This window comes from Sylvia atricapilla, chromosome Z (genome assembly GCF_009819655.1).
Source record: "Sylvia atricapilla isolate bSylAtr1 chromosome Z, bSylAtr1.pri, whole genome shotgun sequence".
Classification (NCBI taxonomy): domain Eukaryota; kingdom Metazoa; phylum Chordata; class Aves; order Passeriformes; family Sylviidae; genus Sylvia; species Sylvia atricapilla.
In genome coordinates this window covers 48,249,873-48,275,493 of record NC_089174.1, presented here as the reverse complement: position 1 = coordinate 48,275,493, position 25,621 = coordinate 48,249,873, and the positions used below count along the sequence as shown (strand labels likewise).

Genomic DNA, 25,621 nt, shown 5'->3' with positions numbered 1-25,621 from the left:
GGTCTATGACAGGTTAAATTACCCTCTTGGCAACACCATGGATTCCAGCTCCTGGAGGGCAGGATGCTCCTCAAGACTACCTATAAGGCCAGCAGCTGGACAACTCAGTGGCCCTTAAGAAAATCACCCAACTACAATTCCTTGTTTCTTTTTAAAGTAAAGTGCTGTTGGTAAAGTTCTCCTTGTTGACCTTCAAGGACATATAAAGCTTTTAAAGCACTGTATCTGTTTGTGTACCACAGCAGCATAGAAGAACAATCTCCTTGTTTCCCCTGAGCTCCAATCTCCCCATAATCCTTTGACCTTTTTGCTTCTGTTGACTTGCAGGAAAGGCTACTTCTCACATAAAGCTCTCTACAAAGGTAAAAGGCTCCCTACAACTTACAAAACTCAACTGGCCCGATACCTTTCTGAAGGTCTTAAGGAACACATAAGGTCTTTCTTAAATCATCAGAAAATAGAAAGATTTCCCTTTCTTTTTTAAATCAGCCATATATCCATGACTCTCTGTGGCTATCAACTTCATTCCTTACGTTTTCTTAATTTACTGTCAAGTGATCTGCTTCTGTGCTGGAGTGAGGATCCAGATCTAATCTATCCATCATCAAACAGACATACAGCACAGTGCTAGGAAAATGAATCATGACATTGATCTTTCGTCTTATTTCTTTGCATATTCCACCTGAATAACTGCAGGGAGGGTCATGGCCCTCCTCTCACGACTCACACTCCAGAGGCATAATTACAACTCCTTTCTGCTCAAATATCTGGTCACAATCACATGGAAATATATGTTGAGCATCTTGTACAGTGATTACCAGTAAGCTAATCATTTGCTGTTTAAAACACAGATGTTTTAATATCATGATGAAGGTCCTAATTCAAATCCTGCTGATACAAAAACTGTTCTTTGCATGACAGGAAAAAAAAATGGATTAAGAGAGATTAAAAGTTAAAGAAATTAAAGTAGGTGGGGATAAAGGAGGAAACTAAATGTCTGAGATGAATGCCACAGGCAAACACCTTATTTCATTTGACATATAAATCTTGACTCTTCTTGCTTCGATATGCATCACAATGTCCCAAGACCTGGAGTAGGTCAATTGCACAGGCGAGAGAGGAAACAGAAGAAAAGTTATTATACACCTTGTCTTTGTTGCCTGACTTTCTCTAGGCAAGAATCAGAATGCATAAGGTCACAGAAAGACAATGCTGCAGAGCCAAAGAAAGCAACCAGGTCTTTTGTCTGCGAGTACCTGCAGTACTCAACTGGCCTACACTCCTGTCTGTAACATGCAAGGAAAACGACTGCCTAGTTAAACCTTCAGTGATCCAGGTGCATGATCAATTTTACCTTCTGTATTTGTGGGTTTGCAGTCTTGCTTTACTCAAGAGCAGCTGTTAAGTCCTTTGGGAATTGTGCACAGAAATTTTGATGCACATTTGAAAATCCTTTTACAGACCACAATCATAATTAATTCTTTTTTTAAAAATACATGCGAGGGAAAAAAAAGATTGTGTTTTCCATTGTCAAAAGGATTGACACTATTCTATTGCAAATACAGCTTAAAAATGTAACAACCTGGTAAATTAAGAACTGTTTCTAATTTTATAATAACTATCAAGAAAACATTGTTACCAGAGTCAAACAACGTTGAGAAGTTAGCTGAACAAAACCCTTCAACTCTTCCTCCTCCCATGTACCCAAAGCACAAAAATTTGCAAAAGATGTCCTTTGCTGCAAAAGCACCTATCCTAAGCTAAGCCAATGTGTAATGTAGCCACAGTTTTTTAGTCAAGGAAGTGCCTATCTCAAGGGCCAAGGAAAACAACATTCATTTTGCTGGACTTTATCACTCAAATAAATAAGTAGATAGCTGCAAAATATTAGGGATAATCTATACTACCATGTTCCTACATCATCATGATACTGCCCTCCCTTTCTGCTGTCAAATCAGAATGAGCAGAAGGAAGAAAAACACTCTTGAGATTATATGGCTTGCCTCGTGTATCTGTCATTCACAAAGCCACATAATCAAATCATTAATAATTTCTCAAAATTTAAAAGCCACTCCAAGCTTTTCCTTTGAGACCACCAACATTAAAAGTAAACATTAGGAGAGTTTCACAGTTCTGCTTAAAAAAGAAAAAAAAAAAAGGAAAACCCAATTCAAAATGCAGATGATGTTAAAAAGCAAGTGAAATATAAATTGGAAGATCTGTCGGTATCTCTTTTGGAATAACTATGTTAGGAAAAAAACAACAAACCACCCTATGGTTTTCAAAGGTGGAAAGCAGATGATAATTGTAATAGGCATCTTTAAGCACCATTAGGTAATTTTACAGCTTGTCCCTGGCAAACAAGGCAAAATGGGCCATTAAAGGTGCAGCAGCAAGAAAGAACCATCTGCCAAAGTCTGCAGAGGCTGGCTAGTTGAATTAGTGGCTGGGGTTTGCAGCTGAGAGGCCTCACACTCGTGTCTTTGTCTATATCAGTCAACAGGAATTGACAATAGGGAGTTTAAAAAAGAAAATAACTGTCCATTTTGCTCTGAAAAGAGTATTGGACGTTTCCCCAGGAAGACCATCTACTTGCCTTTTTGGGATCATATTCTGACAAATATATTGTTAGTCAAAACTTTAGTCATTGGGTAACAGAATTTGTGGTGGAAGTAAACAGCTTTAAATTCCCATCAGGCTGAACAAACCTAGACCAAATGAATATACACATTGTAGAGGAGAATGCTGAGAACATATAGCAGCCAAGAATAGAGAAAATATAAACAAGAGAAGAATATTATTTATTCTATGCTAGAAGAAAATATTATGAAGAAAAAGAAAAGCAAAAACAATCTGAAACTAGTAAACCTCATCTTCAATATGCTGGTTTTTACAGTCAGCCATACTACAGTGAATGCAATTTTCAGTTTCAAATAATTTAAAAATATCTGTGACTTGATTAATAATCTGTATTTCCATCCTATCTTTTTCTCTTTGCCTACAAGAAGTATCGTCCAAATATATTTTCTGAACAAGTAAGTGTATATAAGTAGCTACATTCTCAGAGATTTTACAGAAATGGATTTTGCTTGCCACATCTCCCCAGAGCCACCAGCCTGTCTCTCCCAGCAGCTGTCAGCTACATTGCCTCAAGGGGTTTTGGAAGAAGGGAATTTACATCCACCAGATACAACAGAGAATATTTTGGCAGGTCAGATTCAGGCTCGTTTGCCATCTAGGGTTGTACCACAAAATGCCATTTAAAATGTAGTTACATGCACAACAGAAATTGTAATACTTGTTCTAAATGACCACATAAACTGATGGAATGGTTAGAGGACTGCGATGAATGGATGTGGGCTTTTAAGGAAGGAGAGGCAGGCACAGTTATGTGGGGAATAACCTGCTGCAGGAGAGCATTTGAAATGCAAACGACTCTGCCTTCGGCCAGGACAGGAGTCAGTGAAGAGCTTCTGCACTGAGATTAGTGGACCAACATCGGGACTGTTCCGATGGGAACGTGCTACGGCTTGACTGCTCAGGAAAATGTAGGTAATGCCTTCAGCAAACAAGCAGAAGTTTAAGAACCACAGCCTCTGGTCCTCAGGGGGACCCTGAACACCCTTAAGATCTACTGGAAGGACAGTCCAGCAAGACTCAAGTAATCAAGGATACTTCTTGAGTGCACTGCAACCTCCTGGAACACATAGTGGAAGAATCAAGAAAAAAAGGTGCTCAGACAAGTCTGATACTTAAAGAAGATGGAAGAACTGTTGGGAAACATGAAAGTTAGAGGCTGCCTTGGCTGCAGTGACTATAACGTGGTGGAGGGCAGATTGTAAAAGGAGACAGGAAGGCAAAAATCAAGATCACAGCCTTGGATTACACAAAAAGCCATTTCCATCTCTTTGGAGGTCTGCTTGGAAGAATGCCATAGGATAAAATCCCATGAAGAAGGTTCCAGTAGGGCTGGCTGATATGAAAGGATCATCTCCTGGAGCTCAAGAAAGATCTGTCCAGACAAGTATGAAATCAAGTAGGATAATTTTCCAAGAGGCCTGCATGGATGTGCAATGTGCATATTGCTCCTCACAGGAGCTGAATCTTGGAAGGTATGTCAACAGCAACAGTGAGTTAAAGGAATAAAGGATTTTACAAGTAAACAAATTTAAAAAAAAAAAACAAAGAAAAATATGGGTCTGTTGCTGAATGGAGCATGGGAGCTGGTGATAAATGACACAGAAAAGTCAGAACCTTCCTAGGCTCAGTCTTTACTAATAAGATTGGCCTTTATAAATCTAAGGCCTCTAAGACCAAAGGGAAAGTATGGAAAAAGAATAATTACCCTCAGTGGAGGAGAACTGACTTAGAGGAAGGTTAAGCATATCAGACATGCAAAAATCCAAGGGATGCACCCAAAAATGCTGAGGAAACTGTTACTGCAAGGCCACTCTTGATTACCTTTGAAATTTCATGGTGATTGAGGGATGTTCCTAGAAACAAGGAGAAAGCAAAGATCACCTCTATCTTCAAGAATGGTGAGTTGGAAATGTGGGGAACTCCAGAACACAGAGGCTCACCTTGGTCTCTGGGAAGGTGTTGGGAAAAAAATCTTCCTAAAACACATTTTCAAATACATGAAGGACAAGAAGTTTACTGAGAGCAGTCAGCATATATTTATGACGGGAAAGCACATCTGTTGATCCTGATGGCTTTTACAATGAGATCACTAGCCAGGCAGATAAAATGTAGAGAGCAGCTGATGTTCTTTAACTTGACTCCACTTGAAGTCGCTCAATCTCTGCCATCACAGACAAGCTGACAAAGTGAGGGTTAGAAAAGTGGACATGGAAAACAATGAATTGAAAATGGGCTGAGCTGCTGGGCCCAAAGAGTAACTACCCGTGGCTTGAAATCCAGCTAGAGGCAAGTCAGTACTTGTGTATGTCAAGGCTCAATACTGGGGCCAATACAGTTTAACCTTTTCACTGATGACTTGGGGTACTGGGTCAGAGTACACCCTCAGGAAGTTTGCAGATGTCACAAATGTCACCATGTGATGTTCAGAATGATTTAAATATGTTGGAAAAATAGGCAGAGAGAAATCTCATTAAGTTCAGCATGGGTAAATGCACAGTATTGCTCCTGGGGAGGAACAACTGAGGCATCAGTACATTCTGGCAGCTGAGTAGCTGGAAAGCAACTTTGCTGAGGGTTCTGCAGACCAAGCTGACAAGTGATAGGTGAACGCTATGCTCTCGGGATAAAAAAAGCCAACAGCATCTTCAGCTGCGTTAAGAAGAGCACTAGCAGAAGGTCAGAGGAGGTGATCCTTCCCTCTACTCAGCCTTGGTGAGGCCACCTCTGAGTGCTCATTCCAGGTCTTGGGCTCGTCAGTAGATGAAAGGCATGGATTTAACTGAGCAGCGTCAAGTAGAAGACCCCAACAATAATGGATGAAGGAACTAGAACATCTCTTGTATGTAGAGAGGCTCAGAGGTAGGACTCTTCACTTCAAAAATAGAATGCTCGGGGGATCTGATCTATGTGTATGAGTACCTGGTGAGAGAGAATGAAGATGAGGAGGCAGATTCTTCTCCACAGTCCAGCTGGCAGGACAAGAGGCAACCGGCACAAATTAAAAGAATGAAATACCACCTGACCACAACAAAACTATTTCTTGCTCTGAAGGTGGTCAAGAACAGGAACAGGTTTTGGAATCTCCATCCACGAATAGGACAACCTGCTCCACATGGCCCTGCTTTGAGTAGGGAGGTTGAACCAGATTATCTCAAGAGGTCTTTTCCAGCCCAAATTATTCTGGTACTCTCTAATTTTGTCCAGTACGGCCCCAAATGTGATGATCAATGCCAGAGAGCTCACTGTCCTACCACACTGTGCTCACAGCCTTTAAAGAGCACCTTCACACCAGAGCTGCTAGGGTGAGATTTAAACATGATCACTTTGGGAGGTGAGGAAGCCTGTTCCCACCAACCAACCTGAAGCTGTACTGTACAGCTCCTATCTGGACTTGCATGGCAATAGGAGTACTTTGACGGACTAACTTAGGTGCCAGACCTAGACCAAAAGCTACTGATTACAATATCTTGACAGGTTCACAGAGCAATTCCTTCCCCAACAGCAAGAGGGGAGTGGACACACACCTGCACTTCCATCCAGCAGCACAGCCTAGATTCAGCAATGCAGACAGCTTAAGTACATGCTCAGCCACGTACCTGGGTGAAGACAGAACATGTCTTTGACACTGGACAGTTTGTTTTCTCATTGCTGAAGAGCAAAAGCTAGTTATCATTGGAAATATTTGTAGATATCTGTCTTGTAGCCTGGGGTCAGAAATTTATCTGACCAGAGGGTAGCCAGGGGACAGTTTACATTATTGTAATATGGAACATGCAATAGGCCTGAAAAAAAACTTATTTAGTTCAAAAATGTAATATTCCAAAAGCCAAACTATTAAAAGAAATGAGGACTCCGAATTCTCTAAAGAGACAGTATTTTAATAAGACCTTTAAATCCATTTGTGGCTTCCATAGGTATATATCCCCATGAGCTGAAGGGAGCTACCGTTCATTAGTTGTTGCTATTTTCAGTAAGCTTTTACAAGTTTAACTGCAGGATAAAGCAAGTGCTGAAATAGCTTTCAAAGGTGGCTGTATTTTTATTCAATGATCTCTGCAGCTGCCTGACACAGAACTTTTTGTCAAAGCAGAAATCCAGTTTTGTTATCCCATGCATAAACAGAGCTTGGTGCACTACAGTTGTACTGGTGTGTGTCTGAGGATCCCACCTATTCAAGGTTTCCTATGACCTTTAGGACAGTTTTGGTCAAGCAATCACTTAGCCAAAGTGCAAAGTGGCACTAACTGTGAGTGGTGGAAAGAACCATTAAGGTTTTTTTAATCTTTTTTTTTGTTTTGGCCTACACAATCTGAAATATTTCCAGTGACAGAAAACATTAGTTCAATGCTCCCAGTTATGCCATAAGCAATCAGCCTGTCTTAAAAAGGTTTTATAAAAGATTCAGATTTTAGACTAAAAAATTCACTGAAAGTCAATGATATTTAGAGACTGACTCTGTTTCCTCTATATTTATGAAATGGAGCCTGATGCTAAAAAATGCCACTGGAAGTTGCACTACCAACAAAACAGGATCCTGATACAAGAAATATAGCTTTTTTTAATTAGCCTTATAAAAACACACGTACAGAAAAGCCTACTCAAAAAATCAAGGAAGGTCTGTTCTCACCAGCATTCATTCTGAGAATTAAAAGATTTTTATGGTTTATTTAAAGAGGAATTGTAAGACATATTATAGATGGAATGAAAAGAGCTGAGGTCTTATAATAGGAGACACGCTAGGGTAAGCTTGGGCAGATGACCAGAGAGATTAACAAGGGAAACCTTCATTTTAGCTAAGGCTATAGTCCGTGTGATAATTTTTCATCTTGAATATATACAAAACTGCTTGCTTCATTGTCAAACTTTGCAGCTTACCCTCAAGCAGCTGAGTCTTTAGAAAGACATTTCAGTGTCCTGCAACTCAATTACCTGCAGGAGGCACAAACTGCAAAACCAAAACTTTATCACAATGCTAGTGGCAAATGTCCACATGAATGAATAACCCTAGCTTATTTGAGTCAACAAGCTTCAGCTGTGTTTGGTTTTTTTCCCCCCTTCTATTATCTTTTTCTGCTGTTGGTTTCTGAGAGGAAAAACAATTTTTTTTTTAATTTTTTTTTTTTTTTTTTTAGTTTCCTGACACCTTTTGCCTTGCCATGGGACAAATGTTTGCAGTCTCTGTGGCAAAAATAGATCTTTTTAGCTAACTGATACTCAAACAGCTCCAATTACAACACAACCCGAATACTAAAATTAGCATTGCTATTTGCTCAGAAATTTTGGGTCTGTATGCGATTGCTACTGTGACATAAAATGTTTCCAACATATGCCTTTAAAAAGAGAGTTTATCAACTGCTCTTTTCTTTGCCAGGAAAATTCATGGGCAGAAATTCTTAATGCAGCCCAAAACAGTAGAAAATTGAAATGCGTAAAACAGGGAATCACCATGAAGATAAAATATTCAGATTGTAATTTCTGAGATTTTCCTTCTTACCAGAATCTCCCAGGTCAGAGAATACTTTGACTCCTCTGAGACATCTCTATTATGTGGATTGCTGGAAACTGAGAAATAGCATCTTTCCCTTTTCTTACATTCTTCTCCAATGAACATCCTCTGGCTGAATGGACCCTTGCTTTGAGCTTTACAGCCTTGCTTCTGAAGATGGTGTGTTTAAAAGCTAGGGATCTGAAACCAAACATTCAAAAAGTGTAATCTTGTACGTTCTGAGTAAATAAAAGCTAGGCTAAATCTTTCTGTTTGATCTACAATTTTAATTCCCCTAGAAGCTTCATCAAGCATTCTCCTGGAGGGCTAGAAATGCATGGGATTGGGAGTTTTTCTAAAGCCTTTCAGTTTTCTTTCTCATTACTCTAATTGCATATACAGAGCTAGGAGTCTAGCAACAGATCGAGAGTACACTTTGCACCACTTGCACTACCATGTGTTTGTGACCTGTTTCTCAATCCACAAACAAACCACTGTGAAATTCAAAAAACATAATGTTTACTCAGAATTTCCTACCTGAACAGCTACTTATACACTATGTAGACTACTTTGAGTACCTGAGATTTGGTCTTCAATCTGACAAGTAAAATAGTAACATTTACTATGCCTTACAGGGCTCTTGAACAACTACATCTCATTAAAAAAAAAAAAAAAAAAAAAAAAAAAAAAAACACACAAAACTAAGCAAAACCAAGCCCTAAAACTCCAAAAGGAATGGCAACCATAGTATACAACTAATTTTAAAGCATATAAATTCTAAACAGATGTATTGTTATAATGCCTAAATATTCATTGGCACTTTTCTAAAAGATATGATGTCACCCAGAATGTGGTTTGGACATGTTTCTGCTGCTGAGTGCTATAGCCAGCTTCAGGGATTTGTCTATTGGAAGACTGAGTTTTTTCTGTTAAGTTGGGTTAGAGTCAATGCTGTACAAATAACAATCTCTATTATTTCCCTATGCTAGTGTTGACAGTATATATTCACTTGTAAACTGTTATGTTTCTCAGAGAAAAGAAAGGAAAAGGAAAGAGAAGAGAAGAGAAGAGAAGAGAAGAGAAGAGAAGAGAAGAGAAGAGAAGAGAAGAGAAGAGAAGAGAAGAGAAGAGAAGAGAAGAGAAGAGAAGAGAAGAGAAGAGAAGAGAAGAGAAGAGAAGAGAAGAGAAAAAAAAGAAAAGAAAAAAGAAAAGGAAAAGAAAAGAAAAGAAAGACTTTTCTTTTCATCATTTAAAACTTCATTTTCATCATTTAAAACTTTTTTTTCATCATTTAAAAGAAAAGAAAAAACTTCTTTCCATATCTAGATGAGAGGTTAGTCTGTCAAATACCTGTTTTTCATTGTCCTTCCTTTTCCCCTCCAACTATTAATTGACTTTGATTATTCCCTTCTTGATTATCTCTGATTCCTGCTGATTACTCAGCAACCATCATTTTTTTTCTAAATGAGTCAAAGTGCCACTGATTATGAGAAGGAAATACAAGTTTCCACTGTATATTTTCAAGCATATGAAATGGCATTGCCTTCCTGAAATTCCTAGACATGATTCACTGTGAGATGGGAAGAAATAAAAAGTCTCCTGTGTCATCACTGTCAGTAAAGCCTGTTTCACTTCATACTGTTGCTGAGATGCTCTGAGCATTTGTCAGGTCTTTTCTAATCTTTGAGTTTCCAGCAAGTGTTATTTTCTGCTCAGTCAAAACCAGTCACTGAACATATCATGTATAGCCTCTATTCCAAGGATTCTAAGCATGACTCAGAGGATTTTCCAAGTGAAGCAAACTTCTGGAAAGGGAGACATATGAAACATTACACAGGTTTGTGTTTCTGGGAAAATCCTGTATCCCTTTGCACATGAAGGAACAAACTGCTGTGGTAAATCATCTGCTGGACAGCATCTTGGGTGAATCTTCAGGCAAAAGGTAAAAATTCAGGCCTCAGCCTTTCACTACATGGAAACAATTCTTTTAGGTTAAATGTGTAATCAAAAACTCTGTAATGACCAGAGGTTTCATATAAACAGTGTCAGGCACTGAAAATTATTTTGTATTTCCACAGTCCATAAGATGCACATGTGAGTTTTGTGGCACTGTAACTGAGGAATTTGTACTATAAGGCTTGTTTATCCCTGTGACACAGAGCTTACAACTCAGCCCAAGAATGACAGGCTGCAGAGCCTCAGAGCCTTTCTCTGGGGAGCCTGTCATTAATGTGATTACAGCCTAACAACTGTTGCCTGGCATCTCTCAGTCACTACTTAGAAGTGACTAAGAGCCTACATTGGAGATTAGGATTGGAGAAGTAAAGTTTATTGCTTCAAGACAGCTTATGCAGACTTTTCCACATGGCTTGCAGAAGGTAACAGAGAAGGCAACTATTTACATTATTTCTTTTACTCATCAGATCTGTTTGTAGTTCAAATACTCATCCTGTCACAGATATGTTTATAAAATCGGCCTCCATCTTTTGGCTTTGAATGCTAAAAGGCATACGCAGGGTGCACATTTTGTTTCCTGTTTCACTGCAAGGAATTTCTGGAACGTGTTGGTTGATGAGCTTCAGTCAAAATTGCTCAACTTACAGTCAGTTACAGCGTTAAGAAGAGAATGAAAAAGAATAATTAAATTTCTGTGTTGTGTATCTGTGCAATTCCAGTCAAATAGAAAGTAGATTTTCGTGGGGGTAACAGAGGTAATTTATGAGCAGATTGGAGACTGTAGATTAAGTTCTACAGTGCTTAAAAACCATAACACTGTAAAGTTGTACACTTCCCATGAACAGTCACAGGATGGTTGTTTAAGGAACAAGCAAACAAGTCACACAGAAAGGCTGTGTGGACTTTCTGTCCAGTGGACTGGGAAAACACAATACACAATTATCAAGGACTCATCATCAACTAACATTCACCACCTACAGACATATTGGTCTTATTTATAGAAGTGTTTGCATTGCAGCTCTGAAAACCCAAGGCTTCTGCTTTGATTTTTCCAGGCCATTGAAAAGGTGTAAGAGAGCATTTTATGCTTTCCTGGACAGACCCATAGAAACAGGGATGAATGGCCTACCAAAGCTTCTAAGTTTTGTTTAGGTTTCCTGAAGTCAGGAAGTCCCCCAGCACATAACATCTTTCTGTGCTAGAACCAGAGCAGATATTTGCCCTATTGAAGCACAGAGCATAAGCTGGCGAGTATTCATTTTTGTTGAGTTACTTTATTTCCTACCACTCAGTGCATACTTCAAAAACTTTTTTGCTGTTTACTTTCTGAAGTTTCCATTAGCTAGGATGTTGTAGCAAACATGCCTTGGGAGTATTACAGTACAACCAGCTAATATGAACAATTCCATGCTCAAACCCCATTTTTGAAAGGAAAACAATTATCCATTTAAACATGTCTTGCTCATTGCTGGAACATTAAATGAAGAAATGTGTTCTACAGCAGTGGCACTAGTATTTGTGTACACAGTGCCAGCTGTGAATCCTGTGTGGTGCTAATAGTTTGACAGCTATGACAAAGACATGAGCAAGCTCTCCTCCTGTAGTGAACCAATGATGACTGGAACCTGCTTTCAAAAGTAAATCAGCTTTTTGTGAATGTAGCACATAAACTTAAATCTGTTCTATTTTAATGAATGGCTGAAGTACTCTATCACAGTCTTGCTGAACATATATGGCAAGCCTTGGGTCCCTTCACTAAGGACAAAGGGACAGTGAATAAGCAGGAGGTTTGTGTGTACTGTAGAAAAGTTTTCTAACAAAATTAAAATTGTCCTTAACAGTTCAAAGACTGAGAATTGTGCAAGACTGACATATTTTTTCTTCTCATCCACCTCCTAAGCAACCTTATATGTACATATTCAGTGTCACAAGCACTTATATTTTTCAAAAACAAAAAGGAGACTGGTGTTCTTCCTACTTAAAATTATCTGTTAAGGTCCTAGGCCTCTCAGAACCCTTTATAATCAATACATTAGCAGAAATGTAGCCATCTTTTTCAAGATCACATCACAGTCAAGATTTCAAGTTGTTTACCTTGAAGTACTGAGTAGCTAAGGAATAGAGTCTGCACGAGGGACTACAGTGGCCCACATTCACAAAAATAGCAAATACAACAACTGCAGAGCTAAAGGGAAACCACTCAGAGTCTCTGAAATAAACTCCCTTCAGAATAACCCCCATCATCCCTACCTTTCACTTTTTTTGGTATGGCCTTAACACATGCAAACACACTCATGAAGAAAAGAAATACGTAAGCCACAGTCATATATACAAGGACTACTCATGTCATGTGCAGTGCTACCAGTAAGTGTTCAGCTGAAAACAGTGACCAAACTAATAAGATGCAGAAAAATCTATCCTAGCAATAGCCATACTGAACAACTTTTCTCTGGAAATTATTTTTCTTCCTGTAATCTCTTGCTGACTTTTTTTTTTTAATGAGTCTGTAAAGCTCCTCAAAGCAGAGAACATCTGCAGAACTAGGCACAGAAAGGTACTAATACAGCTGTCTTTCAATGGTAAACACACAAGTGACTTACTCACACCTATAAATAATCATATTAAAAAAGTTAGATGGTTTTCTCTATGGCATTATCAGAATGAACACTGTACTTAAAAATGTTTCAGGTTATCTGAGTATATAATTCTTGGCTTTGTGTTTAAAGATAAAAGAATCATGAAATTCTTTAGCTTTGAAAAGACCCTTAAGATCAAGTCGAATCATAAATCTAACACTATGAAGTCCATCACTAAGATATGTGCCTAAGTGTCTTCTATGTGACATCTGTATGTCTTTTAAATATCTCCAGATGACTCAACCACTTTTCTGGGCAGCCTGTTCCAGTGCTTAACAATGCTTTTCATGGAAAAAAATTTCCCAGTATTCAATCAAAACTCCTTGTAGCTCAACATGGAACTATTTCCTTTTGTCCGGTCACTGACTGCCTGGGAGCAGAGGCTGACCCTCACCTGGCTACAACACCCTCCATCAGGTGGCTGTAGAGAGCAATGCCCCTCTCAGACTCCTTTTCTCCAGACTAAACACTTCGAGCTTCCACAGCCGCTCCATATAAGACTTGTGCTCTAGACCCTTCACCAGCCTTCTTGCCCTTCTCTGAAACTCCTCCAGCACCTCAATATTGTTCCTGTAGGGAGGGGCCCAGAACTAGGCACAGGATTCAATGAGGGCCTCATCAGTGCCAAATACAGGGGGCAGATCACTGCCCTGGTCCTGCTGGCCACACCATTTTTTTTGCCACAAGGGCTCACACATGGATTTTAGCCACACAATGTTTTTTTATCCATGTATTTTCTACATACATATTTTACTTTCTTAAAAAAAACCACAAAAACAAACAACCTATAAAAAATACGAGAACCTCATTTAAAAACAACTAATAAGTTTTCTCCCTCCTAAAATTTCTGATTTTGCTCCATTTACTTAACCTGAATTTAGAAGGCCAAAATTCTTTTTAAAAGAGGACGGGAAACTTAAAGATAGTATTGATGTTTCTGGCTGAAGCAAAGCCCTTCTCCTGGATCTAGGCCTTCCAAAGGTTCCCTAAGAGCTACACCAAGTGGCACACCAGCCACTCAACAGTGAAGTCAAATTGAGATTGTAGTTTAAACAAATGAGGACTAAATTATTTTATTTTCATGCCTCTATGACCACACTTCATTCGTTCTGATGATTTGTACCATATATCTGGTGCAGCTGATGATGTCCTGTCCTACATCTATTCCCTTGGGCAGACTGTGCATAAAACATGCCCAAAAGTGCCAGTGTTGTCAAAAGATTGACCTTAAGGATGAAAATACATTTCTCAGAGTAGGGACTATCATGAATTTTCTACCATATTTCTGAGCTTACACAAAAACTTCAGTTTGGGAAAAAACATAAGCAAAAAGTAGTCACTAAGAAAATTGATTCCTGTGAATCTTATTTTGTTCATGTTCCAAACTATGAACCAGCAAAGTAATTATGATATGTAAATTCTTCTCCTACACACTTTCTGCCTTGCAGCCTGTGACAGAAAGTCTTTTTTATAAGTTTTCACATAAGAAGCTATGCTTCTTTTTCATCAGAGGAAGGAATTCACACACCACTGCAGAATGCAGAGTATTCAGTTCACAAAAACCCACTTTCCAAGGTCAAACATGTTAAAGGTATCACGTTTCCCATGCTTTTTGAATTGGACACAAGCTCAGCTCCAGCATGCCTACTTAAACATTGTAGACATTGTAGGCTGTGCTGTGAAGGTGAGTAAAGAGAAGAGATCACAAGTTCAGTTAGGGTAAAGCTGTGGTTGTAGTGTTGCTGATTCTCTGAGAGACTAATCTAAGTAGCGTCCCACAAAATATGTAATGACAATGTGCTGGAAAGCCGAATTCTTCAAGAACAAGGGAGATGACAGATATTGGACAGATAACTCCAGATCCCACATGGGACACCACTTTTTGCAGGTGTTCTGTGCTTCTTTCTTCCTCCAAAACCAGCATCAGACTGAGCAGAGATACTGAAACCTTTGCAGTGTCAGTTAACACATCCCTCTTCTCTCAAGTTTTCCCTCCACTACCATTCATGCCACCACTTAAGTTGGATTTTTTTCCCCTCAAGTTTGAGAAATGGAGAATGGAAGAAGAGAGGCATTGAGACCTGCTTTTTAGTCTGTTAGCACAAGTACATTTTTAGCCCTTAATGGCTACCATAATACTGAAAACAAATCACACAAGGCATCAGACTCCCAGTACACGTTCTCCAGGTGAGACAGTGTTCTTTCATACTGGCAATGCCAAATCCTTCTCATGGAAAAGCAGAGAATACACCAATAGATTTGCACTTACCTTCTACTGCATATATTTTCCTATCAGAACTACAGAACAAGTTAATTCATATGCCTGAGCTGGCAGTGGACCTTTATGTACCTCAAATGGTACGCGTAACAACAGACCAAGGGGGTATGCTGAAGAAGGCATGTGGAAAGGATAACAGTGATGCAGCTTGAGGAGTGTCTAGACTACTCCCAAGCTTCAGTCTCTATTGTTATATAAGTAGATGACCTAAACTAATCAAGGCATTTTAGATATCAGATACAAATAAAATTCCTCCAAGATATAATCAGACAGCAAGAAAGTAATGCAATGCTAAGAAGACCAGATAGCTAGCTTCTGAACTGCATCACTCACCATCCAGACGGACTTCATGTAATTTTTATCAATCTTTTGACTGAAGCATGCTAGGTTTGTGGGCTGGTTCATCTGCCAGCTTAGGTTGCTTAGAATCACCTAACTGGTCATGAACCACAGGAAAAAGGTGTGAGGAGGAAGAAGCTCAGACATGTAATCTAGTAGTAAAATATCACCTGGTATTTTCCAAGCACATGTATTTCAAGACACCAAACTCTCTAGGAGGACAGCTGTGCTGCTGCTGCTGTAACATACATGTAAATACAGAATTCATGAAGTTTAATGACTGGAGAAAAGCTGTAGCTATAGAACTATAGCTATCTGTGTCTTGCAGATTTTTCTTTATTTCATTGACACAAAGATTAATTCAAAGCTCTTGGCAGATACAACCATGTAGAAGGGGTGATCAAGAATAGGGGCAAGCAGATAAGCTTTACAAAATAAAACTCTTCTATAGACCAAATTCATCAACAGTGTGACAGGTGCAAAGATCAAGCAGATCTTGGATTTTAGATTAGTCTTCAGGTGGTAGACTACAGTTATATGCATCCAGCACTGGGTGACTGAATTACCAGCTAACAGCCAGCAATCTGACCCCTCCCTTTGGTCCTTGGCAAAGCTTTGTCTTACAAAAAGGAAATATACCAGCTATAGAGATTGTGTATTTTTCATTGTGGGATGGATGTGCACGAAACAATGGCAATTCCTAGATAATGCAACTGCAACAGCTCCAATAATGAAGAAAAAGTATATGCATGAAATGCCAGCAAACACCACTTTGCCCACACTATGAACACTTCCTCATACTTCGGAACAGGAATAAGATAGACATAACTGTAAGAAAAGGTCAGTGATGTCAAACATGCCCCCCACATTTCTACAGGCTGTATTGTGAAGAGACCTTTACACAGTAAAAGTAGTTGAGCACAGTCTGTTTACATCCACCAGTCATTTGTTCTCATGCTGTTTAAAAAAAAGTGCCTCAAGCAGTAACTATTATAACTGGATAGATCCAGAAAACCCTATCAAAATATTAGTAGGAAACCATAGAAAAATTTGAATCGTGTCCACAATGGCCCTCCAAAACCTTGGTCTGTTTTTAAACGTGCATTCTGGTGACATACTGGGCTCCTTTCTTGGGAAGCAGCATCACACAGATGCTCTGTGCAAAAAACTGAAACTGTAGCTACCAAAATTTACTAGTCACATATGGAACAGCCAAAGTATTGATAAGTACTTAATTAACAATACATTAATTTTTCAGCTGAAGTCCTAGGCTTTAAATATGTTTGGAGTATTTTTTTTTATCAGCCATAACTAGGTTATTTGATTACATTAATAACTTTTTAAATCCTCTTATACAAAAACTCCCACAGCTTAGTAGCTTAGAAGTGATTTTGTACTTCCTTTAAATATCAAACTGTGGTTTCTTAAACTGCCTAACAAGGTTTTAATCAGTTTAGCTCTTTTACTTCCTTAGGCAGCCTGGCAGTGCTGAAATTGGAATAAAGAATCACATAATATTTAAGGCTAGCACTGATTTTGGGAAGTCTGGTCTTGAAAACCCTGAAGGATGGAGATGGCACAACCTGTGTTCTCTCTCAAATGCGTTGCTTTCTTCATTGAGAAAAAAAATCCATTGTGTCAAGCCAGAAAATAAGTCATTTTTCTGTTAATTTCAGCAATATTTTTTGTCGTTTGACCATCTTGTCATTTCAGTCTGTGGACATGATGAAAAAATCATGTGGAGATATTCTTTGACCTGTGAGTTCAGATTAGAGTAAGTGACATAATGCCCTGTGGTCTGTGTAAATTTCCCTGTGACTGTTACAGCAGAATAAACCTCAGCATCCCATTCACTGAAAATCCAAACACATAATTACTCTCATTTTAAGGCTGCTATGAGTACAGGAAAGAGCCTAAAGCAAATGAATTTATCATGTTTGGAAACCTGGATTTAAAGAGAGTGCAGAAGAATAGAGCTGCTTTCTTTATTAGCTTCTTTTTTTTGACATTGCCAAACCTCATATGGTGAAAGCTGATGACTGCGGTTCAACAAAAACTGCATCTGTTCCAAGGATTTACAGCTTTCCTCCACAAATTATTTCTTCAGACTTTACCAAAAGCTGAGAAATATATTCATTGAAAAGTTTTAAACAGTGAGACTACTAGGTGCCCTAAAGAGCGAATAGTATCTACCAAAGAATTTACTCTAAAGCTAAATAAAAAACAAGCACATTACAGAAATTCATGTTGAGGATGGATAACTTCACTGTACTGGCTGAGCAGGCATACAGACTCTCCTCTGTTCTATTACCGCATTGTCACTCACTGAGGACTGAGAAAAATCTCTATGTGGTTACCTACAGAGCTGTCAGCCTCTTACGTGCCTTAAACCCATGTAAATAGATAAAGAAATTGATAATGGAAAAAATAACAAGAACATAATCATGTCTGCAATCGTCTACAGACTGTGAGGACATTTTAAAAATCCTTGAAGTTTTGCTGTACAAAGAAGTGGTCTTGATAGTCAGCACCTGCTTTTATCACCTGCGCATAATTCTTGACAGTTCTTCTGTTTCCATACAACTAGCTCCCTATAAGTGGGAGAGTGGTTGACAGAAGAGGCTCTTTACCAGAAAATGAATAAACCAGAAGGATAAGGGAAATCAGAGAGGCAGAGAGGAAATACCAGACCACAGGTTGACTGGTAAGGGGCAAGAGGCAATTGAACCAGTATAAACACTGACAAGGTTAAATATAACATTTATAACTCAATTGCATTAATGTGATTTTTTTTTTTTAAACCACAGAGGAACACCACCACAAAATCCCACCAAACCCAGCTATCACTACTCTGAAATTATTTTCCCTGAAACTAGCTCCTCAGTGAAAGTTGCACTTACTCACAGCTATTGAAATCCCCCTTCAGACACTTTGCATGAGATATGCCAAAAGAAAGAGGAAAAGTTTAATAGGATTAAGCTGAGAAAAGTGTGTTCAGGGTTTCTGTAAAAAGCTCTTACTAATCCAGCTCTAGATCTCCTTATCAAACTTGTTTGCTAATGGAAAAGTCAGCTCAAATACCATCCATTGGACACATTTTTTTTTTACCAGAACAATTATCTTTAGACTAGAAAGATTCAAAGCAATGAAGCAATCTGTAAGTTACAACCACTCAGTACTCTAAAATTGTTGTCCTATTAATAAGGTCATACATAAGCCTCTTTTGTGTTCTGAGTATATAATCTTTCAAGATTTATTTCTGCTCTTTTGAAAAATGAACAATTGTCATATTTATTGCCATTGATTTTTACGAATGAAAATACATATTTTAATTAGTACTATGCCTATGGTGCATCTAAACAAAGACTTCTGTAGAACAGGTAGGAACAAACAGTACCTAACAGCAACAAAGGTTCCCTTTCTGACCACTTGTGAAATGTAGAACAGGTAACAAATACACATGCTGAGTGACTGCTTTTCATTCAACAGCTTTATATGGAGTACTCAGGTAGGTTGACAGGTAGTATCACGTCCAAACATGGGATTGGTGTGAAAATCAATCAAAAAAATTCTTTTGAATGGCAACTTTCCCCAGGAACAGATCCAAACTTCCCTCTGACTGTTTTGAGTTACTAAGTAGGGACTTGCTCACATAAGAGATACCCAGAACACTGAATTCAACACATCATACATCTGTTCCTGAACTGAAAGATCTAAAGCCTCCCAAGCAAATTTATCAACAGTTTCATATGAAAAGTGATAAATCAAAAAGATAAGGAGAAGTATGCAGAGGGCCAGCACAGCATCTGCAACAAAGGCTGAAGAGGAGGCCAGAAAGGAATAGGGGTACAAGTGCTGTTCTAATAATGCTCTAAAGGTATCTATAAAATCTTTTTATAGGACTGTCCAACCATCTCAGTCTATAATATGAATATGGCACAATCCAATACAAGGAGACTTGTCCCTTTCCTTTGGGTCTACTCCAAGTGAAATGAAGATTTTCACGAACATTGAGCTTTCCTGTTTTGACTTTTATCAGAGTCCAGCACCATTTAAAGACTAGATGTCTTTCCTCTTCTTCAGTTTATTCATATTTGATTGAATTAAATCTGTTGGGAGGAGAAGTAGACTGAGATTATTTACTGATTTCATTCTTAGCTTACAATAGGTAAACCATCAGGACAAAAGCTCCTTTATATCTAATTACAAATGTAATGGGGGTGGCATCTAGGGCTGAATGCTTGTGTCTTAAAGATTATTAGTCGGTTCAGTAAATCCATTAGCACACCTGCTTCCCATATCTGCTGACAGACAACACTTTCTACATATGCAAACCACAAGAGAATAAAACAGTATTGGAGTATTCCAAGATAGCAAAGTGGTATAAAAAAAGCATGCAGAAGTACCAGTGGAAGTAAAATCATGCATTTCTCTGCACCTTTAACCAATCTTCAACTCTAAAAATCATTTAACCTGAAGAAACTAAAAGCAACCAATGCTTGAGAAATCAAACCCATTTTTCACTGTGCAAAAATGTATGATACTGGTTCCTCTGATACCCTCCTTCTTGCCAGGTTGTCAAAGCCCAGATTAAGAATCTAGTTACTGCATCCTTTCTACCTATTAGAGTAGAAGAGAAAAATAATAGAAACTATGAAACAAAACACAGGTTTGTCCAGAAAAATAGCCATCAAGTCCAACAGTAAGGTAATTCAAAGGTCTGGAAACACTGATAGACACACCTTTGTTGCATTATGTACCAATTAGTTGCTGGCCCTAGCTGCCTATAAACTCCAAAATATTGGGCTGAACTAATCTAAACATATGGCATTCTTCTTGTTTGCTACTCCTCTGGTCCAAATAATATACAACAACTTACATTTCTTACAGCAAGCTCCCAGCTTTTCCATTTGAAAGCAGTAAATCAAGAGCCATTAATTAAAACTTCTAAGAATCATGAAAGTACATAACATTTCTAAAGTACAACTTTCTTGTTGCATACAGCCACAGATAAATATTTATGCTGCCTACACTGCACAGTGCAGTGGATTCTTCACAAAGCAAGGATACTTCAACCTACTTGTGCCACTCTTCAGAGAATATTATAAAAGTAAATTGGTGAAGCTGTTAAAAGCTCTCTCATCTGGGCTGTCTGCTTATATAATATCAATGCTTATTAGTTATATGTAGTACAGACAACAATACTTTGAAGAATAATTCACTTCACAACTTGTGAATTTTGGATGAGAAATCAAGAGAGGGTGGGCTAAGTTAACTGCATTCCTGACTCTCCGCTGTCTAGTACATAGATGCACATACTAGGAGATCACTCTGACTGGTTTTGCTTTCCATCCATTCTGTATCTGTCTAAATCGCAGGACAAAGTGCAAAGCCATGCGAATTTGATTAGCTCTCAAAAAGGTATTAATACAATGCTGATAATCCTCAGTGATTAGCCTGAGAGGCTTGTCAGGGACAAACATTTAAGGCTAACAAACACTACCACATCTAGCAACCACAGTTAACGTTTCATACTCTGCATATGCATACTAGTTCTGATCCCTCCTCCTCCCCACCTGCTCTTTAATGTTCCTAAATATGTGGGAAGAGAATATGCTTAGTACAAGAATGAAAGGCCCTTTATGCTTTAGGACTTCTTCTTCACACTTACCTACACTTGTAGGAAATATATTCTCATTGTTGATTTGCATCTCAATCCAGTCCATGAGAAGATTCATATATTGAGGTGCTGGCAATGCTGTGGGCTTCTTGTACTTCAAGTCATCTTGCCACCGATACTCATACTTGGGGCCTCCAGACATCACTGGGCAGGTCCTCTCTGTGCAGAACTCACAGATAGTTCCATAAATGAGATTGATCCTGTTGAAGAAGTCAACAACATGAACAGCCACCCAGTCATTCTGGTCTTCTCCACTGGGCAACTGCACAGCTGCTTTCAAGTCCACATCTGAGTTGAGAGATGCTTGCGCTCGTTTGTGAAGTTCAAACTTCTGGGTTCCAGGTTCAAACTTGCGTTTTGGGCGGAAAGTCTTATCTTTATTAAAGACTTGCTTGAGTGCTATGGACATGTCTGCTAATCTTCTGCACTGCAGCTGCTGGCAGGAAAGCACATCTGAGATTTAATGCAAGTATCTGAAAACAGCTGCTGTCTATCACAGGTTTTCCAGGCCCTGCTCTTTTTCCCAGAGAAACTTGTATCAACTTCAGAGCAATTTATTAGCTCCTCTCTTGATAGCCTCCCTGAAAGGCTTCTTTTCCTAAGGATATAGAAACAATACACATGAATGGCAAGCTCAAGTCTGGTAATGTCAGTTTGCTACTGTTCTACTAGAATTTTCTAGCAATTATATGAAAAATATACAATAAGCCTTAAAAACTGCCCAACCCCTAACTTGATGATTTAATTCTTTTTAGAAGTGTCTCATTTTTCAATGTAATAAGGAATTAATTTCTCTTTTCTTTTTAAATATCTACCCAAATAGAGGATCTTAAGTTATAAAGACGGAAATCCAATAAATCTTGTATGATCTTCAAATTTTAAAACCAACTTTTTCACTTTGCTACATTTTTTAAAGTCACTGGATAACATTCAAAATACCCATGTAAGTTCAGTAGAAAAAAATGCTATGTGAAAATCTAGAATCTTTATCTAACTGTTTCTAGAGCTGCCAATGTGGCCTCTAAGAATTTGCCATAGCTTCACTGCTCATCTCTGTGGGAAAAAGAAATCATCAAGCAAAACTTATCTATATTTTTTAAATTATTGAGGTGTTTGCTTTTGCAAACCACATAAGAAACCTAGCAAGAAGGATAACTACAGTACTGCACAGAAATAATTCCTGTTTCCCACATGTTATTTTTATTGACCCACCTTCAGAAATTCAGTAGTGGACTTAAGATTTCTATTGGATTGCATAGAACTATTAACAGTTGTGAAGCCACCACTTTTTTATAGCTCTATTCATCTTGTTTACAGGGGAATTACTTGACATTGTTCTTACACAAGCAAGAGCATAGGCTTTGTGTTGTTCCATCTAACCTAATCTGGCAATGGAATGTTTTCGACAGTGAGCCTGACTGAACAAATAAATTACAACATTACAGCTTTGTTTGCTCTCATATATACATGAAAAAGTATATTATCACTAAACGTATACACTTAGGAGTGACAGGATAGATTTAATTGCTGTTTCAATTAAACTTTTGTTTTAGTACTAAAGATTTTATGAATAAATATAGAGAATAAACATTTCTTTCTGTGCAATATTTAAATTAAATAACATAGTATGTGTTAAACCTGCACAGCAATACGAAAATCCTTCCCCTATCAGTGGCTAATTCTTATGGGATTATCTGTGTTCCATTGTTTCCCTCAACAGAAATCATGTCCATGAAAATTTTACTAGGCAGTGTGTGCTTAGCACTAAATTCTTCTGAAGGCAGTCCTGAGGCTTTGCTGAGGGGTAAAAAGGAAGAGAAGAAGGTATTGCTTTCTTCTTAGTAACCACAAGAAAACAACACCTACCTTAGCAAAGAGAAATCTGATATGCTAGACCTTTGTCCACACAATAGGAAGTAAATGTCATAAAAAATCCTCTTCCAAATATGTGAAAGACTGGCATTGAAGCTTATTTGCTAGCAAGCAGCAGTCACACAGAATCAGCAGAGAAGTGCTTGCTTTTAACTTTTTTTTACCTGATGGCATGATGGAGGGATATTCCAATCATGACCTTACAAACAGTAATTTTTTCCATATCTGCAAAATCCAAGAAGTTTTGGAATGAACTCCAGAGAGATTATTGTCATATCTGACATGCCCTTTGAGTAATATTCAAAGACTGAGATCCTGAATATTCCAGTCCAGAAATTCTTTGCGTGACAAAGGTGAGGGAAAGAAGACTTTAAACAAAAATAGCTAAGTGTCATTGGCAGGAAATGAAGGTAGTTTTAAATAGTCAACTTTGCCCTACAATTTTTTTTTTGCTACTAAGACCCAAAACTTCCTGTCTCTAGAATACTCCATGGCGGCCTTCTGTTTATTTAAAAGCCCTTAAAATAAAGGTGAGCAGTGCTGCATAGACTGAGCCTGTGACTGACATATTTGGAAATGGCATGGAGCCAATGTCTCAGTTTGCAATAATAAGCAGGTTAAGTCTAGAATTTTACATCTCAGGTAACTACTTTCTTCCCCACATTAATACACCTGGTATTGCTATGATTTGGAATGGCTGCAATAGAACTCCAGTTCTTCAGAGGGCTTACAGCAAAGATTTATTGGAAAACAGACTCTTTTATACAGTGTCTTGGTACAATCAATACGATTGGTCATCTAGAGCAACATGTCTCAAATGTTTTCTTACAAGTAAATAACAAGTTAGAAAACACCAAGTGTCAGGAAGAGGATATCTACAAAGACTGTTTTGGACTCCTCCTTATGATTTCCCAGGCCAGACTGACAGAACACTAAGCTCCCAGAGGCTTCAAGCCACTGACTGGAGCCTAAAATCCATGTTCTGACCACTGTCAGTTCCCACACACCTGGTACTCTTAAGTGGTTTGACTCCCTTCATCGCCTGCAAATATTCACCAGAACATGGAAGGAGTTTTATTTAAAACAGAAAGCTGAGCAGCAAATAAAACTCATCTTCAAAAGAAATTTTGAAGCACAGTATTCACTGCAGTTGAAGCTTCTTCAAGAAAAAACACAATACACTGTAAGCTGTTTTCTACTAAACACACAAACTTAATTAATCACATTAAATAATGTTTCCTACTCCTCTCCATAAAGTCAGGAAATCTGCATCAAATCAATTGATTCAGAGGAAATTCGACCAAAACATTCAGCAACAACTCATTATCTCAAGTCTTATGTTGATGTTGAAGGTCTCTGTGGAAGCATTCACACAATCTTGTGGAGGTGGGCGGAGCCCCGGCTGCTCTGCCCTGGAGGGAGCCAAGCTGAAGAATCAAAGAACTTCGCAACTTCAGCCAGAGCACCTAAGACAAAGGCAAACCTCCTAGCTACGGTGACCTGGCTGGAGACCCACAAGCCCCCTCAGGATTTTATGTAGATCTGTTACAATCGATTGGTTCTGTACCCTTTTCCTCCCACCCTGGTGTCCCATAAAAACCCCTGAGTTTCCTCTGGTCGGGAGAGGCTCCTCGTCCCTGGATCCCTTTCGCTGGTACCCTCTCAATAAAGTACCACCTGCAGAAATTCCATACGAGACCTCTCTCTCTCTCACCACGGCCGGCTAAAAGAGGGGCAAACTCACAAGGGCATGAGCTGAGAGCACTGAGCTGAAATCACTGAAAGCTGAAATCACTGAGCTGAAAAATCACTGCTCTGCCCGATGCTGAGAAGCCCCTCTGTCCAGCTGAGGAGTGCTCTGACCCCCCAAGGAGCTGTTTCTAGTGAGACATCCTTTGGGGTGGCTGTGGCTCTCTGGGTCCCAAGCGGCGGACCCCATCCACCAGCTGGCATACAATCTGGTGAAATTCAGAAAAGATTACTGTGCAGCCAGATGAAACTGTTCCTTAACTCACCAGGTCAGAATCAGAACAAGCAAGAATTTCCTATACATTTTGTGTATGGAGAATCTTCTGTTCATTATCCGGCAAAAAAGCCAAGGCTCTTCCTCTTTCATCTTTCCGTGATTTTATAAAATACACAAATACAAAGCTGGCTTGTATCTCACTGCTTAACTTCTCTTAAGAGATACTGCTCTGCTAAGAGCTTATTTTTTTTCCTCTTTCTCTGTCTGGAAATGTGAAGTTTGAAAACTGAAGTCTGTGAAATGCCAGAGGATGGACAGACTGGCTTTTCATGTATTTTCATATTCAAGAAGGCAAAATAGGAAAGCGTAAGACCAGATATTCACAAAAATACTGCAGTGAATCAACTCTATGAAACACTTTTTTAAAAATTCTGGTTCTTGATGTTATTTGCTACCTAATTAACCATCGTCTTTACTCAAAAGCTAAAATAAATGAACAAATAAATATGGATTTAGACTTTTCTAAACATTTACAAACAACATCACCACTACTTCCTTGGAATAAAGAAGCTTTCCCTTTGCAGGAGACAAAGAAAAAGGCACACCTTATTTTCAGTAGACATAGAACATAAACATTTCAGGTTTGGATCTTTCAGAGACCAATGCTAATGGAAGAACTCCAGGTAGTTGTTGGGCTCCAGGAGCATCTCTTCTGCTTAGGCAATAAAGTAGCAGGTGTTATGGGTAGGATGGCCACTCCTTTGCTTAG

At 38.7% G+C, this 25,621-nt stretch overlaps 1 protein-coding gene across 1 annotated transcript in view; it reads right to left on the bottom strand.

Moving 5' to 3' along the window:
• Positions 1–21,570, bottom strand: part of MOB3B (MOB kinase activator 3B) — a 35,076-nt gene extending 13,506 nt beyond the window's left edge. Inside the window, exon 1 of the mRNA XM_066338868.1 lies at positions 21,006–21,570. Coding sequence (XP_066194965.1) covers positions 21,006–21,423 — 418 coding nt within the window. The 5' untranslated portion in view covers positions 21,424–21,570. The remainder of the gene's footprint in view (positions 1–21,005) is intronic.
• Between the last annotated feature and the right edge of the window lie 4,051 nt (positions 21,571–25,621).